At 33.0% G+C, this 19,723-nt stretch overlaps 3 protein-coding genes across 5 annotated transcripts; 2 read left to right on the forward strand and 1 right to left on the reverse strand.

The window, feature by feature from the left end:
* Nucleotides 1–1,223: 1,223 nt before the first annotated feature.
* Nucleotides 1,224–2,084, reverse strand: LOC114378285 (B-box zinc finger protein 21-like). Its single transcript, XM_028336856.1, has 2 exons — nt 1,790–2,084; nt 1,224–1,559 (listed from the first exon to the last, which is right to left on the reverse strand). Exons 1-2 carry the CDS (start codon nt 1,910–1,912, stop codon nt 1,263–1,265), a joined length of 420 nt encoding a protein of 139 aa, XP_028192657.1. The 5' UTR covers nt 1,913–2,084; the 3' UTR covers nt 1,224–1,262.
* A 2,988-nt stretch (nt 2,085–5,072) lies between these two features.
* LOC114378536 lies at nt 5,073–9,200 on the forward strand. The gene is made up of 11 exons (XM_028337153.1): nt 5,073–5,220; nt 5,318–5,409; nt 5,600–5,705; nt 5,852–5,950; nt 6,044–6,109; nt 6,210–6,326; nt 6,889–6,963; nt 7,473–7,575; nt 7,896–7,943; nt 8,505–8,626; nt 8,751–9,200. The coding sequence occupies exons 1-11, from the start codon at nt 5,155–5,157 to the stop codon at nt 8,850–8,852; spliced, it is 996 nt and encodes a 331-aa protein (XP_028192954.1). The 5' UTR covers nt 5,073–5,154; the 3' UTR covers nt 8,853–9,200.
* A 3,906-nt stretch (nt 9,201–13,106) lies between these two features.
* On the forward strand, nt 13,107–19,504 carry LOC114377900 (coatomer subunit alpha-2). Of its 3 annotated transcripts, XR_003659232.1 has the most exons (6): nt 13,107–13,276; nt 13,413–13,649; nt 14,402–14,896; nt 15,203–18,205; nt 18,765–18,931; nt 19,249–19,504. XR_003659232.1 is itself a non-coding variant. In XM_028336371.1 (5 exons), the coding sequence occupies exons 2-4, from the start codon at nt 13,442–13,444 to the stop codon at nt 18,163–18,165; spliced, it is 3,666 nt and encodes a 1,221-aa protein (XP_028192172.1). In that variant the 5' UTR covers nt 13,107–13,276; nt 13,413–13,441; the 3' UTR covers nt 18,166–18,205; nt 18,765–18,973. The 3 variants fall into 3 exon arrangements, 2 of the variants coding, with proteins under 2 accessions (XP_028192172.1, XP_028192173.1); XM_028336371.1 differs by lacking the exon at nt 19,249–19,504 and having other exon boundaries at nt 18,765–18,973; XM_028336372.1 differs by lacking the exons at nt 18,765–18,931; nt 19,249–19,504 and having other exon boundaries at nt 13,415–13,649; nt 15,203–18,454.
* Nucleotides 19,505–19,723: the final 219 nt, after the last annotated feature.

Consider the following 19,723-nt stretch of genomic DNA (forward strand, 5'->3'; position numbering starts at 1 on the left):
GGGCGGTGGAATATTTTACAGATGAGTGAGTTGGATCTATGGAAATTCGACATAAGTTCCATGGTGTGAAAAGCATGAGGTTCAAGTTCAACTTAGTATTATTATTAGTATTATTATTCGACACTACTTACTCTTTCTTATGCTAAACTACATATTCTCTTTCATGACAGATTTAAGTATAAAACAATTTATTCTATTTTCATTTTTTTCAAAGTTGCAATAGTTTCCATTAAAAAATATCCATAAGAATCTCTCATAATTCATGACAAATATTACTTCCTCTCCTTAAGATTCATCTTAACAACATTAGAACTTAAAAAGATAACCACAGGTCAACAGGGGGTATATGTATTAGGAAAAAACTCTTGCAGTCTTGCCAGAGTATGCTTTTCGATCATTTTTCATCTCTTAACTCAAATCCTTTTGACTTGAATGAATTTTGAATAGTTATGCGGGTTATTTGAAATTTTGAATGATTTTTTTCTCTATTATTTATTTAACATGACGGGTATCAAGGTATTTTACTCGTACTTGTGAGTATCCACTATCTTTAAGTATTACTAGTATAAATGAAATGTGGATTAGTGTATTTATTGATTTCTTTTTCTTCTTTTAGTAAGTATCTATGAATATTGATATAATTCGTGGATATCCCTTTAACAGATGCATGAGTACAGAGTATGCCTGGAGCGAATTTTTGTCCAATGAAAAGAGTGATGGAGAGCTATTACTCGTGCTCATCGTGTCCTGTTTTCATTCCTATATCCAACTCTTTGATTAGTATCGAATCGATACATTTGCTACACATTGAGAAGACATTTTGTCTAAAATAAAAGTTTGTTTAAAAATCTTCAATTGCGTATAACTTGGGAAAAAAAATAATTGATTGATTTGATTAATGATATAATGTGATAGAAAAAAAAGAAATAGAATTATTAATTGGATGTTTAAAATTTTGAGTTGTTAAAACATAATCACTCTTTGTCTAAATACTTTTATATTAAAATATATATTTGTCACCAAAACAAAAATAATGGGATAATTAATAATTAATATTATACATAAGGATGGCCTTTAAAAGGTGTTAGCTGAACTGCATCTAAAGAAAGAAGAGTATTATATTTAATAGGGTAATTAATTCGTGCAAAAGTAAAAAATGAAGAAGCCTCCGACGAGAAAAAAGAATTACAAAGAAGAAAAAAGAACTTTCAAATTTCGAAGAATTGCAGAAAACAAAATAAGATGACATTTTGCAACAAAATTCACATACAATTGATTAACGAGAGCGTTTGCATTTTTTTGATCAATGGAGGACAAATTGAAGGAAGTTTGTAAGCTGCGTAGTCATAATTATATATCCAATTGGAGTATCCTTCACCAGCTTTGGCTTTAGGCATTTCCATCACTCCAACTAAAGAATCAATCTGGGGATAAAGATTCGAAGTAAAGCTACGTTGAGGGGATCCACCTTGAGATTGTGGTACCCAAGTTTGCAGTGGGAACGAACGCATGCTGACTTGAACATCTTGGTTCTGAAACGCTGATTGGTGCTCATAATCCTGAAACAACACAAACCACCATTCGAACTTGTTAAATAAAAATAAGCCCCTCTATATCCCAGTTTCTTAATTGAAGTAATTAAAACTAGCATACCCATTTAATTTTCCCTTCAATGTATATGTTGATTTTAGCCTATAAGCTCACTTTATCTTACATTTCTGTGTTATTATCCCATAAATATCCATACCAAAATTTCCAGGGTACTGAATAGTGAATACTAATATCATACCTTAGATAAACTATTGGATGCGAATGAAGCATCTAGAAGATCTTCCATGCAATAACCGGGAATGGTCTGAATCAAGTACTCAGAAATGCTGCTTGTTGAAACCGAAACCTTGTCACAAGCCATATTGTCTCCAACGGTGCGAGAAGAACTAATGTTTTCATTTGAGAAAGAACTTGGTCTGTTTATTTTAGAACTAGAGGTTGTTCTTTCTTCAATGGCAGTGTCATTTGAGGAAAATGATGTAGGGTCTGAAGCATCAGCACCGATCTTCACGCCAGTGAGAAGAAACCTCTAGTGTTTCTTGGTATGTTCGTTGACCCCATGAATAGAAAGGTCACATTCTCTACATAGTATTGCTCTGTCCTCTTCGCAAAAAAAAAAAATATGCACGCTTCTCCTGGAAAGGAATAATAATGAGTTGAGCATTCTATTTATAATTATTGTCCGTTTTGATTCAAATGCATGTTGCTGACTAGGAGAGGAGTGTGTTTATAAACTATGGTTTGCTTCTATTCCTAAGGAATGTGGGACTTGTTTTTGTTCCATAACATAATCATAGATAAGAGAAGAGAAAAGGAGTGAGTACATACATGACAGATATCACAAAGAGGAGAGTCTTTGGTGGAAATGGAGTGGTGAAGAGAGAAGCGTTTGTGTTTTTCTGAGAGCTTGTTGGGATGGTGGATGGTGCGATCACAAGCATGGCAGAGAGAGGCTTCATCTGAGGGGCAGAAGAAGGAGGCCACTTCTTTGTGGCAAACATCACACTGGATCTTCATCTCTCGCTTTGTGTATAGTTAGTTGAATACTTGAATGTTGGATTGGAAAGATTGGTTTTGAGGCCAAGAGAATATAGGAACAAAAAAATTATGGGCGTTTCAGCATCATGGTCCAGAGAAAGAACAGCTAGGCTCAATGAGGGATATTAAGATTGTGTTTTCTGATCATCTGAAAGAAAACTCTAGAATAGATGAATGCCATAGCTATCTAATTTCTCTCTCCATGGTTATGTTTCACTTTCTTTGAGTAAAGTGGGCTTATTTTATAGCAAAAATTATATACTCTCATTTTGAGTTTGCCTGTTCTGGAGGCGGCATGACATGACTTCATCTGCCTCCTTCATTGATTAGAAAAGAATAAAAGAAACAAATTAAAAATTTTGTCTCTGAAAGTTAATTATCTTCTTTCCTTTTCTTTCTAATCAAATAATAAAAAATTATCATTATTTATATTTTCTTTTCTTTCCATTTGTTTTACTTTCAAACGATTCTTAATTCCTGACTTTAGTCTAAATTAGTAAGTCAAGAAAAATGTTAACACAAATACTCTCTAACATTGACATATTGTATTAAACACTTCTTTATTGATATAAATTTTATTAAAATTACAAATTTTAGTGAGTTATATTTTTAATTAATAAGTCTATCTTCAAATTTTATAATTTTTAATAATGTGTGTTAGAAAGTGTGTGATTGAGAATATTTCAGTAGCACTCATGAATTTTTACGATGGTAAATGTTTATGTCCTTAGCCGGCCAGCGAGCGAGAAAGAAAGAGATGGGTGAGGATGCTGAAGTCTGAAGCCATGTCAGCTTTTGGAAACCGAAGCTTCCTTATCATATCCACTCTTTACAGCGAGAAATTATATTTAACAGCATGAACACAAATTTTATGAAATATTTTTCAATTCTTTTTAACATTGTGCTAAATTTAATAAAAAGCCCATGGCATAAATAATTTTTCTTTTTCATTTTAAGAATTTCAATAAAAGTCTATTAATTTTCAATTTTAAGCATTTTAGTTTACTAAAATAGAATAGATGTGACAAATTGAGTCGACCCAAACAAATCATAAATAAAATCATAGATGGACTCTAAAATGTTAGGTATGAAAAAATTGAGATAATTTGGTCTTATCCAATAAATAATTTTGAATCCACAGCAGTGACGGATCCAAGGGAACAAGTAATGGCATTGGCCTTCCTTCTTTAAGATCCTTTATATATATATATATAAAGTTATTTGAGTTGATATATGTGTAATTTTTTTCTAGTAATAAATCATATATCTAGTTTTTAGTTTTATACTTAAAATTAATAATAAATATTTGTGTTAAATTTATTATTCATTAAATAATTATCATTAGAAATTAAATATTTAAATAATTTTTGTAAAAAAATTCACCCACCCCTTTAATACACTCCTATCCTGTATCCGCCCTTGATCCACAGAATGTATCCTTAAAAAGAACCGAGTTTATCTAATCCAGTACGGTAATTTTATTTTCTTGAAAAGTTTATATAAATTTATACCAAAATAAATTAGACTAATTTAACCTAGTACAATATACCAGATTAGGCCTACAATATGTTAGAAGACACAAAATTGCGTAAGTCCTATTACTTATTATTTAATGAACACTCGTAATGTATGTTGTTATTTTTGATAAATTTTAACTGAGTAATGTATTAAAAAGAACTTGTTAAAAAAATGTGTTCTTCTCACTCATCCTACATATATATGAAACTATCATCCTATTTTCAGTTTCTCTCTTATCTTGATTGTTTTCCATACAAATCTTTAAAAACAAAATATACATTAAAAATAAGATGACAATTTTATAAATTAAAATTAAAAACAGGAAATAAAAAAAGTAACCTGTAAACATTTGCTTAGTCTTGCTAGTTGTGCTACTAAGGGTTCAGTCGTTTGGGTTGAAAGAGAGCGAAGAAAAAGGAAAATGAACAATAAAATAAGATGAAACTCATATTTTTATATTATACTTTTATCTCAATTCCCTTTTATTTTATTTCTTTTCACTTTATAGTATTGACTCTAAATGTACTCATTTGTTCAGGGTCAACTTGTCTTTCCCATCTCTAGTTGTAAAATACATATGTTTGGAAGGAAAAAAAACTTGTCTTTCATTTCTAACTGTAGAATAAATATAGGGTTGAAAAAAAAACACAAATAATTAATTACCAGTGTTAATTAACTATTTTTGGTCTTGATTTTGTATATTTTGAGTGTGCAACTATTGATTACCAAGGCTGGCTACAAATATGATTCATGAAAGTGACGGGCCACCAGTGTTAATTATTAGTTTGGGCCTATGTCAAACCAACTGAGTTGGGCTCCCCAAAGCAAACTTCTCTCGGCCCGTTCTTTCGGACCATCAAAGCACTTTTTTGGGCCCACAAATAATTTTTGTATGGACAACACAATATTAAAAAGAAAATTTTGGACAGGTAGTGAAGTATATGGTTGGTATTTGGATGCGTAAAACTTGAAGAGTCACTAAAGAGGTTTTCTCTCTCTCTCTCTCTCTCTCTCCCGCCATTGAAGTAACTACCTATCGTTCTGAGAATGAGAATCAACGCATTCTGTGTCTCCGTTTCTGCTTCTTTATATTATCCTTTTCCTAATCCACATGTACTTTTTCGTTTTTTCCATTCTTCTGTTATATATTTAAATTATACTGTTTATAGTTTAACCACTGTGACTCACTGGTTAATCGTGTTATCTCTAGGGTGCGCTACTGCAAGATTGGAAGCTTCGCAAGCATAGGTTTAGTTTGAAGCTCACTTCATTTCCTTTGAATTTGAGTTGCAGGAAGAGGAGGTATAAGTAACCAACTGACAATTCGTGCTCAATGTCACTAATTAGTGATTATTGTTCAATTAACTATTGTATCATGTGATGTGAAGGTTTATTTATTTAATTATTTCCAATTCTAGTGTTGCATTCTAATGTTTGATTATGGTATTAAAAGTCGGAATAGTGAAATGGCGTGTTTGGATCTAAAAAACAGGACAACTTTCATATGTGCAGCCAATCAAGAAGCTGAGGAAGCTTTTAAGAAGACTGTTGAAATTGATAGGCTCATAGATATGCTCAGAGAAGCTAATCCTCGAGAAGTAAGACTCATCTTAAGTTTTTAACCACATTTTATAGCAGATGTAGCTCATATAGATGTGATTTGAACTCGCGTTTTATGTATTGATTGATTGGTTTCAGATAACGTTTTTTAATGGCATCGATGTTGTTTTCCTTTTGTGAACAGATTCAGAAACTTGTTGTTGAAAACATCCTTGCTTTCAATCCAAGCTTTTGGGTACGACTTGCAGCTAGAACTGATACTTGCAAGTCTGAGGATGATAAAGTATACTTCTAAATGTCTCTAAATATTTCTGTGGTCAGTCTTTGTATAGTTCTTTCATTTCACTAATTACTTTTATTTGTTGTTGATATGCAGAAAGATTATGAAGAATTGGCTGCGACTGTCATGACTGTGGTGGATTGCGTGGTGCATAAGACTAAAGTACCCCTTTCTCTTCATTGAACATTTTTAGAAAGTTGTTAGATATCATCTCTCTAGCTTCTTTTGAGAATAATTTTGTTATTATGTGCTTGCTTTGCAGGAAAAGATAGAGTCTTCCACAGATGTCCTGAAGGGAGTACTAAAACCTGTGATTGATGATGAAGGAGAGATTCCATGGCCTCCCAGAGATCGTCAGGCACTAACATTGATGAAAAAGGTGAGTTCTGTTTCTCATTGATTTTAGCAAGACTGGACTATGTTCCCCTTCACTTCCATACATAGTAAAGTAGGCACACAATACACTATTTGTGTCGTTTGTTAACATTAAGCTTAATTTGCATACTATTTTTTTTTCAGTTATTGCAAGGATTTCTGACTGACTACTCTCGTGCTAAAACTCAACGTTTGATATATGCATTGCATCTTGATTTATTCACCTTCAAGTTTTGTGTAAAATGAATTAGATTAGACTTGAGAGACCAAATGATTAATGACAATAATAAACAAGGTGATGTGTAAATAATAGCCTATGTATTCTTCTACTGCTTTGTAATGCAAGCTTGACTGAGATAAGCACCATATAGTCATTTGTGAAGTCAAAAGTAAACAAGTGTCTGCAGAATCGTGGATATTTGTTATTGTTTTGGTCTTTCTTCTCTTTTAAATGAAGAGCTCTCATTTTGGTAAGCTATTCTATTTGCTAGTGGATTGTTTTGGTTATTCATAAATATTTTTAGCAAGTCTTCTATCTATGTAAATTTTTAACTCCCAATCATTAGGAAATAAGTCAAAGGGAGCAAGAAGGACAGCTAGATGAAGGGTTCCTTGCTGAAGTTAATGCACAGCTACGACAAGTAAGTCTGTTGTTTGCTTTTACTGCTTTTTATTTAACTTACAATAATTTTCCAATGTCAGTACTCAGTAGACACTTATACTCTAGTAACAGAAACGTTGCCCAATGCCCACTATGTATACTATCCTTAAAACTTGCTGAGTTGCCGTAATTATTTATATATCAAAAACATATCAAGTGACCCTCAAAAATAGAAAATAAAAGATACTAAGAGTGCTAGGTATCAACAATTTGGATAATTTTTAAGGCTTACTAATTTTGGACATTCAAATACTTATTATATTTGACAACAATTTCTGTTTTGTATGTGTTCACTTTCAGGGTATGGCTCAGATTTCTAATTAGCTTGCTTGTTCTAGTAGGGTATCTTTTGAGATATTTGCATAGAACTGCTATGTTTGATCGACGTGCATTTTATATATGACACTTTTTTTCCCTTTTCCATTGCAATTATATTACACATAACATTACTTGGTTAAGATTCAACAGTATCTTGCCTATAATGAGCAGGCAAGGGAAGATGGTGATAAACCGGGGCTTGAGGCTATGCTGCAAAAGGTGTTGCAGCTTTATGCTTCCAAAGTTCTCTCAAAACGTAGTTATGCCATGAAAGGTAAACTGCTATTTGATACTCTGGAGTTGGAAAGTCTCACCATCATGATTTTTTCATCAACAAATCAATTTTCTGTTATCTAAAATAAATAGCTTTGCATTGCAATTCAATTTAATTTTTAGTTTCAGAATATATTTTATATAAAATCACAACAAAGTTGCTTATGTAAAATATCAATTTCCACTAGTGGCGTGTAGAAAATAAAGTCATAGACATCTTTTCATCTTATCATTGTATTCTTGCCTGTCAACATATCCTTGTGGATTGGCACAAATATTGAACTTTTATGTTTAATTCGGAAGGTTGTTGTGTTCTTGCAGGGAAGGAAGTTTTGAAGGATGAGCAACTCCTTGAAACCATAATCCAAGGTGTCCTAATTATCTTAATCTTTTATGTAGTAGAAAAACATTCAATTGTAAATTAATATCAGAATTATGTGCCTGGTTTTTGAGAAAGAACTGCTTCTTAATTTTCAAGTTTGGGTTTATCTTCTCTTGTTTTTTTTTCATCCTCTTTTTAATGTATCTTTGGTGCTTGTGGAGAGTGCACAGGCGAGATTTCATTTTTCTAGAAATTTTTTTTTTATGGATTGCTCATTTCACTTGGTTTGATAGTAAAACAGGTTGAATCTGTGTGAAATAAAATGAAAAAGTGTTAAGTCATAGTTATACAATTTCTGATTAGATGAACAATAATCTCATCTTAAAACCAATAGGACTTCTGAGTCTGATCAAGAGTCATTGGAGAATAGTTTATATGAAAGGGATTTTGGCAAGCCAAATTGGTGAAACTTAAATTTATAATATTACAGGTTGTCGGCTTATCTTTATTTCTGTTTATCTAATCTAGTTTAATTGTGTGCCATCTTTTATCTCCAACTACTGGTACATAGCTTGCTTCAATGATCAATCATTTTTTATCCCTTGCAGCTCCTGAACAAGAATGGAGCCATATTTTGATCAATGGATTGACGATTGGTGCTGGGGATATTTCAGCAGAGGATCTCTTTGCTGTCTTGAAGAAACGAATTGAACGTGTTTTGATTAGAACTGTGAGACAAAGCCATGTTTTTATACGTCTACTTATTATTCCTTTTTTGTCTTCTACTTAACTGATGTTGTTTCTTTGATCTGTCCATGCTCTTTCTCCTTTCTGCATTCTGCTAAAAAACAAAGGAGGGAGGTTCTTACCAACAGCGGATTCTGACAGAATACCTGAAAGGCATTGAAACAAGAGCAGAGGAGATTGTTCAAGTGCTCCAGGGGAGACCACAATAGCATTTTCTTCGAACCTGAAAATGGCTTGGCAATTGGAATGTCATGAGCCAAAACAATGTTCTGCATGAGGCTGGAAGGGGTTTATTATTTGTTGAGCAGATCAAGCTAATACAGTGAGCTCGAGAAATATAGATGATCATATCTTCAAGCAGGTAGCAATACTCACACGGATCGGAAGATTGGCCTTCAGAATAGCTTTACGCAACAGGTTAAGTAATATCTCCTGAAGCAAAAAATTGAAAGAAAACATGTATATTTATTGTAATATTCGAATCTAGCAAAATTAATACATTTTATTAAATATTTTTTTATTTATTTTTAAAAAATAGAATTAATCATTTTCTGGTTTCAATTTTGTAAATGCTTTCTTTTTAATTATATTTTTTTATTTCCTTAATCTTAGGCACTTATATATATATATATATATATATATATATATATATATATATATATATTGGCATATGGACATGCACGTATAATAAAAAGTTAATGGTTTCGATTGAATTGTACAGCGTGAAATTTGAAACATGGAAAAATATTACAAAATATTGATGAAAAGTATATCTGAAGAATTTTCAGCACGCTCAATTTTCTTTTTGAAAGAATTACAAAGGATTCAGATCGGATTCACGTGCATGATCTAACGGCAAATGATTGTAGCTTATATATAAGGCTTAAAGGCTGTTCAATCTTTAGCACCGTTTAAAATTAATATCCTATCACAAATAATCTAACAGTTAGTATTATAATTAATTTGTGTATAGCATCATAGTTTTCTTAAAAAAGGAATTTTCATTGAAGTGGAGTGAATTTCCAATTTAATCTGAGATTATAATACTTTGTCCAATTAGTTTTTGTAATTAATAATATGACAAAGTAATTTCTGAAATTGTAAATTATCAATCAGATTAGTTGTCGAGTTGTAGTGGATGGTCTGATTTGCTTCTTCTTTTTTTCTTTTTACAAAGGAAAAAAAAACAAAAATAGAACAAACGAATGACAAACGTTTTGATTTTAAAAAATCTTGTACAAAATTATATATCTTTCACTTTGCAAAGAAAATTATCTATAGACATATGTCCCTTCACAACTAATAGATCATTTAATTGATTTTTGTTAAATCAAGTATTGTAATTATGTAATTTTAGTTTTTCATGACGTAATCATAGCAATTGTATCTTTAGGCATTACAAATATGTAATTTTAGTCACTAAATCTCAATTATGTCAATTAAGTTCCTCAAACATTACAATGGTATGATTTTAATCTTTTAAATTTTAAAATTATGAGATTGAAAATAATATTTTTCTAAAATTAAAATTACACAATTGTCGTATATAGAGAATCTAATTAAGAAAATTGATATTTGAGGGACTAAAATTATATATTTGTGATACCTTGAATAAATGATCCAATTGATACAATTAAAGTCTAAGAGACTAAAATTGGATAAGTGTGATGCCCACCGGTAAGTTTGTTGCTTGATTTTTCTTTCATATGGTTATCGCATGAAAAAAACAGTTGAACGGTCACAATGATTCCCAAAGAACTATACAATCGACACTTGAAGAGGGTTTCTGCTTTTCAGTTGTGGGTTTCTTAATAAAGGAAAACAATAAAGATAAATGTAAAAGCTGATGTTTGCTTAATTGAATTGTTGTGTTTTAAAAAAATAAGTACAATCCCTTATTTATACTTCTATGGACTCAATGAGGGATTGTACTTATTTTTTCATTCGTTCAATTTAGCTGATTTCTTGTTAGGTAATGATTTTTTCTGAGTGCCAACATATATAAATGTCCATTGTGAGATAACAAATTGTAATATATGAGTGCTTGTCACCGTCCCACACGAGTATGCCTGTTGGTTGAGAGAATTCATAACCTGGCTGTTTCTCACCATATCCATTCTTGGAGACATGATTATAGCAAGTGGCTGATGTTTTTGCCAAGCATGACCTTGCTTTGTCTGGTTGTTTTGTTTTTTTATATATGTTCTTCCTTCTTTTGCATCTATTCAGGTGCCCTCTGTTTGTTTGCCTCGTGGATTTTAATCTAGTTTTCTATCCGGGGCACCAACCCCTCTCTTCCACCAAAAAAATTATACGGGTGCTTGTTATTATCTTATATTTTTTTTAATACAAATATAAATCCCTAAGTTATATATGCATATATAAAGAAAAAAAGACTAATTAGCAAAAGCTTATTTTTACTTTTTTTTAATGATATAATGTCAATGTAAAATCTTTTTTACTGTGAAATAATTAGAAATTTTTATTAATAAAACTTTTAAGATAATTATTAAAAAAACGAACAAATTTATTAACATGATCATGTGTATTTAGATGTAAAATTATTTCATAGTATCATTTCATTGTATAGTCTATTTTTTATTTATTTATAAGTTTTACTTAAATATCAAAATATGGTGCATTGCATAAGAATTTTGCCGGTGACTTCTAATCACCCCTCCTTATGGGTTTTTTTCCCGGCTGTTTGGTATGATTCCATGATATATACACTTTTATTGTTTCTACCACCAGACTTCTTTAAATTTAAGCTGAAAAGCAATTACTTGTTGCTGCCCAGTCCCAATAATAGACCAAGAATTGAAAACTCAGTCAAAAATTAATTAAACACGTCATTAATGCTGATAAATAAATTTATATTTTAAGTGACTATTTAATTCGGTTATAAAAAAATAATTATTGACATCTTTTTACTATTTTTAATTTGTCATAACTGAAATTTTTTTGATAAATATGCCTGTACTTGAATTATATATATATAGGGGATATGAGAGAAATGTTTTATTATAAGAGGTGAGAGATTAAATAATATCTCTTAGATGAAAATAGAAGGTTCAGTCGCTAATTAAAATTATCCATGCATCCAAATTTTGGTTCTCTCATACTGGCACTGGTTTTCTCACTTTGGTTTCCAATCCTTTCGCGCCTATTACTTCTTCATTATTGGTCGTCCTTTATCTTCCTCTGTTCCTTTGTTTATGATGACCGTTATAAACAATTTTAGCTTTTAGTTAGCAAGGCCTCTCCCTGTCACATCTTCCTATTGGGTTTTCAACTTGGTCTATTTTCATTAACGAAGGATCAAACACTTTTTGGTTCAAGGTATTTTATGAAATGATTTATTTTTGTAAAATTTACCAGTATGATTTATTAGTGATGTGATGACAATGGTCACTACTTTACTATGATGAACGTGGCTTTTGCCCACCATATAGATTTTATTATAGTTTTATGTGATGCAAAAATTCAACTCAATCTCTCCCTTGCAATTTAACATGTAGTCTTTTAGTAATACATGTACAGTGCGGGTGGAAGTATTTAGATTTGATCAGATCTGACGTAAATTCTATCTACCTTCCAATTCCGCATTCCATTCAAAATGATCAGCTTAAATACCTTGTATCTTTGTACCACCTGACTTCTTGAGATTTAAGCTGAAAAGCTCAGTCCCAATAATAGACCAAGAATTGAAAACTCAGTCAAAATTTATTTAACATGTCATTAATGCTGATAAATAAATTTATATTTTAAGTGACTATTTAATTCGGTTATAAAAAAAATAATTATTGACCTCTTTTTACTATTGGTAATTTGTCATAACTGAAAAAAATTTGATAAATACGCCTGTACTTGAATTAGTTTATATATTAAAAAAACTATTAATTTTCTAGGATTAATAATTACTCCTTTCATCTCATAATATTTATCATATTTATTGACAATTTTTTTTGACAAATAAATAAAAATATGAAAGACTCTCATAATTTTACAAAATTAACATTCATAATATTAATTTATTTATAAATTTTGTTACTTTATTATTAATATTATAAGATATATAAGTGAAAAAAAGTAACTAATATTAATATAGTATTTTTTTATAAAAAAATCATTTTTTTCAAATATAAACAAAACTTAATTATTTTTGTTATATTTATAGATATTATATTTAAAATAATATTTATTTAATAGAAAGATTTGTTCCTAATATAAGTTTTCATAAAAAATAATTTAAGAAAAATGATTATTTTTTAATTGAGAAAAATACAATTTAATAGAAGTGAACTAAGTTTCTTAATATATATATATATATATATATATATATTTATAAAAAAGAACAGAAAAAGTATTACATTAAAAATGTTAACATAACAACTGTTTTAAAACTTATTTTTTTGTTGTGATGAAATAGTGTAGGAAGTATTACCAAACTTGTCATCAGTGAAAGCCACACTACTTATAGAAATTTCATTCCGATCTGTCTCGTTGGTAAATTAACATAACCATAGCCAGATCTCATCTGAAAAGAGAAGTGAATATTCTCCTTCTCTCTTCTTCTCTCCATACATACACTTTTATCGGTGAACTCGATTTCATTATTGTAATCAGATCTGAGGTAAATTCTCTCTACTTTTCAATTCCGCATTCCATTCAAAATGATCCGTTACAATGAGATTAGTTCTTAATTCTTTCATATACCGAGAATTAGTCTCCGAGGTTCCGTTGTGTTAATTCTTGATTGGATCCTGCAGAGAGAGACAGTGTTTGCGATTGAGGGAAGATGCTGACCAAGTTCGAGACCAAAAGTAATAGAGTGAAGGGACTCAGTTTCCACAGCAAGAGACCCTGGATCCTCGCGAGTCTTCACAGTGGCGTGATCCAACTATGGGATTACCGAATGGGGACTCTCATTGACAGATTCGATGAGCATGATGGTCCTGTCAGAGGTGTCCATTTCCACAATTCTCAGCCCCTCTTTGTCTCTGGAGGTACCTTATTTGCAATTCTACATACACTTCTTATACTCCAATTCTACATGCACTGCTTATACTCTGATCTTTTACTTGTGTATTCTTTATTGTTGTTGGTCTGCGTGTATCTGAATGAGGGAACTTATTTATGTTCTAAATCTGCATTCGTGGCAAAAATGTGAGTCGCGTTGGACACATCTGAACTCCACTAGAATCTGGTTTGTGTAGATTTGTGTTTGTAAGAAGCGTTTCTCTGTCTAGATCTGCCATGCTGAACGAATGAAACTAGAATTATGTGTATGATGCCTCATATTTGGATGTCCTTCTGGAGAGTAATTTTTCTTTTGGAAGGCCTTCTGGAGAGTAATTCACTGCATTAATATAAATATTTAATGCTTCTTTTATATCTTCTGCTTATCTCTTCACCTTGGTTCTTTGCTTGTCCCAGGTTGATGAAAGAAGATTAGACCATGAGCAGTAAGAATAGGGGATTTGTATTTATGTTTTCAAGATTTATTTGAAAAGGCAAAAAGATTTGTTTGGTGTAGTTGAAATGCTCTGGATCTGGAAATTAGTAACTAATATAAATCTGATTTTTTAGACAAAGCAGTGCTGCATGGAATCTTGTTCTAATGGTTTTGATTTTCTAAGTGTTTCATTTGTCACTTGGGGTGGAGAAGATTTTGATGTGCTATGTACATCATGTGAAAGGGGAGGGTTTTGCTTTATACAATTTACAGCTTTTGACTATATTTTGTTTCTTGGGACAGGGGATGATTACAAGATTAAGGTTTGGAACTATAAGATGCATAGGTGTTTGTTCACTCTTCTAGGACACCTTGATTATATCCGTACTGTGCAATTTCATCATGAGAACCCGTGGATTGTGAGTGCCAGTGATGATCAGACCATTCGCATTTGGAACTGGCAGTCACGTACCTGTATATCTGTTTTAACTGGGCATAATCATTATGTTATGTGTGCTTCATTCCATCCAAAAGAGGATATTGTTGTGTCAGCCTCCCTGGATCAAACTGTTCGTGTTTGGGATATTGGTTCTCTCAAAAGGAAGGCCGGGCCTCCTGCAGATGACGTCCTACGATTGAGTCAGATGAACACAGATCTTTTTGGAGGTGTTGATGCAGTTGTTAAGTATGTATTGGAAGGTCATGACCGGGGTGTCAACTGGGCTGCTTTTCATCCTACACTGCCTTTGATTGTCTCAGGAGCTGATGACCGACAAGTGAAACTTTGGAGGATGAATGGTAAATTTGAAACCTAGATAATTACTTTATATTTTTTCCTGTATAATAACTACCAGGGAATATCCACAGCCTTCCATTTCATTTTCTAAAGCTAAACGCCCTTTCATATTGATGCTGTTCTGATTACTACAATTACAAATATTAACAAAACAGTGTTTGGAGGAGCTTACATGTATTGTTGGTAGCAAAACCTTTCATACAAGACACTTTTTGCATGCATTAACTTTTTAGTATTTAGTAAACCAAATAAAGTTTAGTATTTTTGGTGACCTTCTCAAAGTCCCTAATATATTTTCCCGTTTTCAGACACCAAGGCATGGGAAGTGGATACTCTGAGAGGACACATGAATAATGTTTCATGTGTTATGTTCCATGCCAAACAGGACATCATTGTGTCAAATTCTGAGGATAAAAGTATCCGAGTATGGGATGCCACAAAGCGGACTGGAATTCAAACTTTCCGCAGAGAGCATGATCGGTTTTGGATTCTATCTACACATCCTGAAATGAATTTGTTGGCAGCTGGTCATGACAGTGGCATGATAGTCTTTAAGCTGGAGAGAGAAAGGCCTGCTTTTGCAGTTAGTGGCGATTCTTTATTCTACACAAAAGACCGATTCTTGCGTTTCTATGAATTTTCAACTCAGAGAGAGACACAAGTACTTACAATTCGACGACCTGGTTCTTCATGTCTGAATCAAAGTCCAAAGTCTCTTTCCTATAGCCCTACTGAAAATGCAATTCTACTCTGTTCAGACGTGGATGGAGGATCTTATGAGTTGTATTGCATATCCAAAGATGGCACAAAGGACAGTTTTGGTAGGGGTGATACACAAGATCCAAAGAAAGGTCTTGGAGGATCTGCAGTCTTTGTGGCTCGGAATAGGTTTGCTGTGCTTGACAAAGGCAACAACCAAGTCTGTGTAAAAAATCTGAAGAATGAGCTTGTCAAAAAGAGTGCCCTCCCTATTTCTGCAGATGCTATATTCTATGCTGGAACAGGCAACTTGCTATGCAGGTCAGAGGATAGGGTTTTTATATTTGATCTACAGCAGAGGATTGTTCTCGGTGATCTTCAGACCCCTTTTATAAAGTATGTAGTATGGTCTAATGACATGGAAAGTGTTGCTCTGCTCAGTAAACATGCGATTGTCATTGCTAGCAAGAAGCTTGTGCACCAATGCACACTCCACGAGACTATCCGAGTAAAAAGTGGAGCCTGGGATGACAATGGCATTTTTATTTACACAACATTAAATCATATAAAATATTGCCTCCCCAATGGAGATAGTGGGATAATTAAAACATTGGATGTCCCAATTTATATTACAAAGGTTGTTGGAAACACCATCTTCTGCTTGGGTCGGGATGGGAAAAACAAAGCTATAACTGTTGATGCAACAGAATATATCTTTAAGCTTTCCTTGTTGAAGAAAAAATATGATCATGTAATGAACATGATAAAGAATTCGCAGCTTTGTGGGCAGGCTATGATTGCTTATCTACAACAGAAAGGGTTTCCTGAAGTTGCGCTCCATTTTGTGAAAGATGAGAGAATCCGATTCAATTTGGCTTTGGAGAGTGGCAACATTCAAATTGCAGTTGCATCAGCAACAGCAATCGATGAAAAAGATCACTGGTATCGATTAGGGGTTGAAGCTCTTCGTCAAGGTAACTCTGGTATAGTAGAGTATGCGTACCAGAGGACTAAAAATTTTGAGAGGTTGTCATTCCTTTATCTCATTACTGGTAACGTGGAGAAACTTTCAAAAATGTTGAAAATTGCCGAAGTGAAGAATGATGTGATGGGCCAGTTTCACAATGCGCTATATATGGGTGACATCAGAGAGCGTGTTAAGATCTTGGAGAATGCGGGGCATTTGCCTCTTGCTTACATCACTGCTTCAGTCCATGGGCTGCATGATGTTGCTGAAAGGCTTGCAGCTGAACTGGGGGATAATGTTCCATCTGTGCCTGAGGGAAAAGTACAATCTCTCTTGATGCCACCATCACCTGTAGTGTGTGGTGGTGATTGGCCCCTTCTTAGGGTCATGCGAGGAATATTTGAAGGTGGTTTTAACAATACAGATCGTGATGCTGATGATGAAGAGTATGAGGCTGCTGATGGTGACTGGGTTGAGGAGCTTGACATGGTTGATGTAGATGGGTTACAAAATGGAGATGTTGCTGCAATTTTGGATGGTGTAGAAGTGGCGGAAGATGATGACGAAGAAGGTGGATGGGAGCTGGAAGATTTAGAGCTTCCCCCTGAAGCTGACACGCCAAAAGTTTCTGTCAGTTCGCGATCTTCAGTTTTTGTGGCCCCAGCACCTGGGATGGCAGTTGGCCAGATATGGATTCAGAGATCATCTCTTGCAGCTGATCATGTAGCTGCTGGCAATTTTGATACTGCAATGAGATTACTGAACAGGCAACTCGGGATAAGGAACTTTGCCCCCTTGAAATCTATGTTTCTAGATCTACATACTGGCAGTCATTCCTATCTGCGTGCCTTTTCATCCGCTCCAGTTGTATCAATTGCTGTTGAAAGAGGTTGGACTGAGTCATCTAGTCCAAATGTGAGAGGCCCACCAGCACTTCCTTTCAGATTGTCTCAATTAGATGAAAAACTCAAAGTTGGATACAAGTCAACAACTGCTGGGAAATTTACTGATGCTCTTCGCACTTTTGTCAATATTCTTCATACAATTCCTTTGATTGTTGTTGAGTCAAGGAGAGAGGTTGATGAACTGAAAGAATTGATTATCATAGTGAAAGAGTATGTCTTGGGTCTGCAGATGGAGCTGAAAAGAAGGGAAATTAAGGACAATCCAGCACGCCAGCAAGAGCTTGCAGCTTATTTCACCCACAGCAATCTTCAAACACCTCACTTGAGGCTAGCTTTGCTGAATGCCATGACTGTCTGCTACAAGGCAAAGAACCTTGCCACAGCCGCTAACTTTGCCAGGAGGCTACTTGAGACCAATCCTACTGTTGAAAACCAAGCTAAGACAGCAAGGCAAGTGCTGGCAGCTGCAGAAAAGAATATGACTGATGCCTTACAATTGAACTATGATTTCCGAAACCCATTTGTAATTTGTGGAGCAACCTATGTGCCCATTTATCGTGGACAGAAGGATATCTCTTGCCCCTATTGTACTTCCCGTTTTGTGCCAAGCCAGGAGGGGCAGCTATGTGCTGTGTGTGAGCTTTCAGTGGTAGGGGCGGATGCTTCTGGATTGCTCTGCTCTCCTGCCCAAATTCGTTGATTTCACTGGATCAGGAGCGGATAATGAATTTTTGTTTCAGGTCAATTTTCAATTTTCAACAGCAGATAAGAGTCCTATTGATCAATTAATATATTTTCTGTAGAAGCTAGAAGTAGTCAAGAGTCCTATTCATGATTACTTCCTTTTTCAATAATGACTGGCTTTGCAGTATAAACCATGTTTCCATTTTTTAGCATTGTTTAACTGCTCAATTATCTACTATAGATGTATTATACAACGACCAAATAAAAATGGTAATGCACGTCTGCGATATAAATTGATTGAGGCACTGCGAGAGCTGTCTTTACAGTATTTTCAAATAATTGTTTTATTTTACATGTGCTAAATTTCTAGAGATTATAAACGGAATTTGCTTCCAATTGATGTTTAAACCGTAAGACATGACAGGCCGCCACTTAATATATACTTATTCTTCCTGTTTATGTTGGTGCTTAGAACAACAAAGAGAACCCGAATCACATTACGACAAAATATAAATTATACCATTCTATTACAATTGATTTCACTATTATAAGTTATCACCTCTATATGCCCCTTGGCTAAACCACCATTTTTTTTCTTTTTCAATTTTTGTTCAGGTCAACTTTTTGCAGTAGAAACCAGCCGTCCAACCAAACCCTATTTTGCTCATTTAACACACAAGAGATGGTTACTTGATCTTCAATTTTGTTTGCATATTCTCACATAAGAGTATCATCACCATAATAGAAGAAATAGTTGGCTGAGATGATTTAGGTTACTCAAGGTATGTAAATTGTTTTTTTAGTAAAGTATCTGTTTTTGTTTATGTTTCTGTTTTTTATTGCAACTACTGTTTTCTTTTGTTTTCGCTTTTATGTTTTTCATAGTTAAAGAAGTAAAAAGTAAGATTGATTAATCTAAAATTTTCTTTTTAGATATTGTAAACTTTTATTTCATCTCAATCAATCCTTAAAACTCTGAATATTATTGTTAGAATAATGTCAAGTAAGTACTTCACTAACAAGTCTCATATTTTTCACTCTAGTTTGGATTTAAGCCCTTGTATATCCTAACATATTATTTTATCAACTTTGCATAAAGCCTGATGAAAGTGGTCTAAGGATTTAGCTTATAACACGCGCACACAGCAGGGCTGCCCCAAACGTGAGAGTATTATAGGATAATTTATTTATTTTTTGTGGAAGAGGATAATGTAATTTTTTATTATCTAGATTAGTTAAAATATAAATTTTAAGATGTTTTAACATTTTTATGGCTCTTTTATTTGTTTTTTATACTGTTAAGAACATTTAATAATGCACAACTAATTGTTTTTATGATGGACAAAACTTCTTCCGGTGTTTTTGGTGTTATTCTCTATTGTAATGGACAAAACTTAGATGCAATTTCATAAATATTTTATACTTCTATGTCATAAACTCAGCCTTGCCAAATTTTGAGTGTCATTGATGATTTTCTGAGAAACTTCTTCGCTAAGTTTATTTTCAGTTTTCTTCTTTTCCTTTTTTAATTTTTTTAATCTCATTTGTCTTGTTGGTATATTAACAAAAAATGT

The sequence above is a fragment of the Glycine soja genome, chromosome 12 (genome assembly GCF_004193775.1).
Source record: "Glycine soja cultivar W05 chromosome 12, ASM419377v2, whole genome shotgun sequence".
Taxonomy (NCBI): Eukaryota; Viridiplantae; Streptophyta; class Magnoliopsida; order Fabales; family Fabaceae; genus Glycine; species Glycine soja.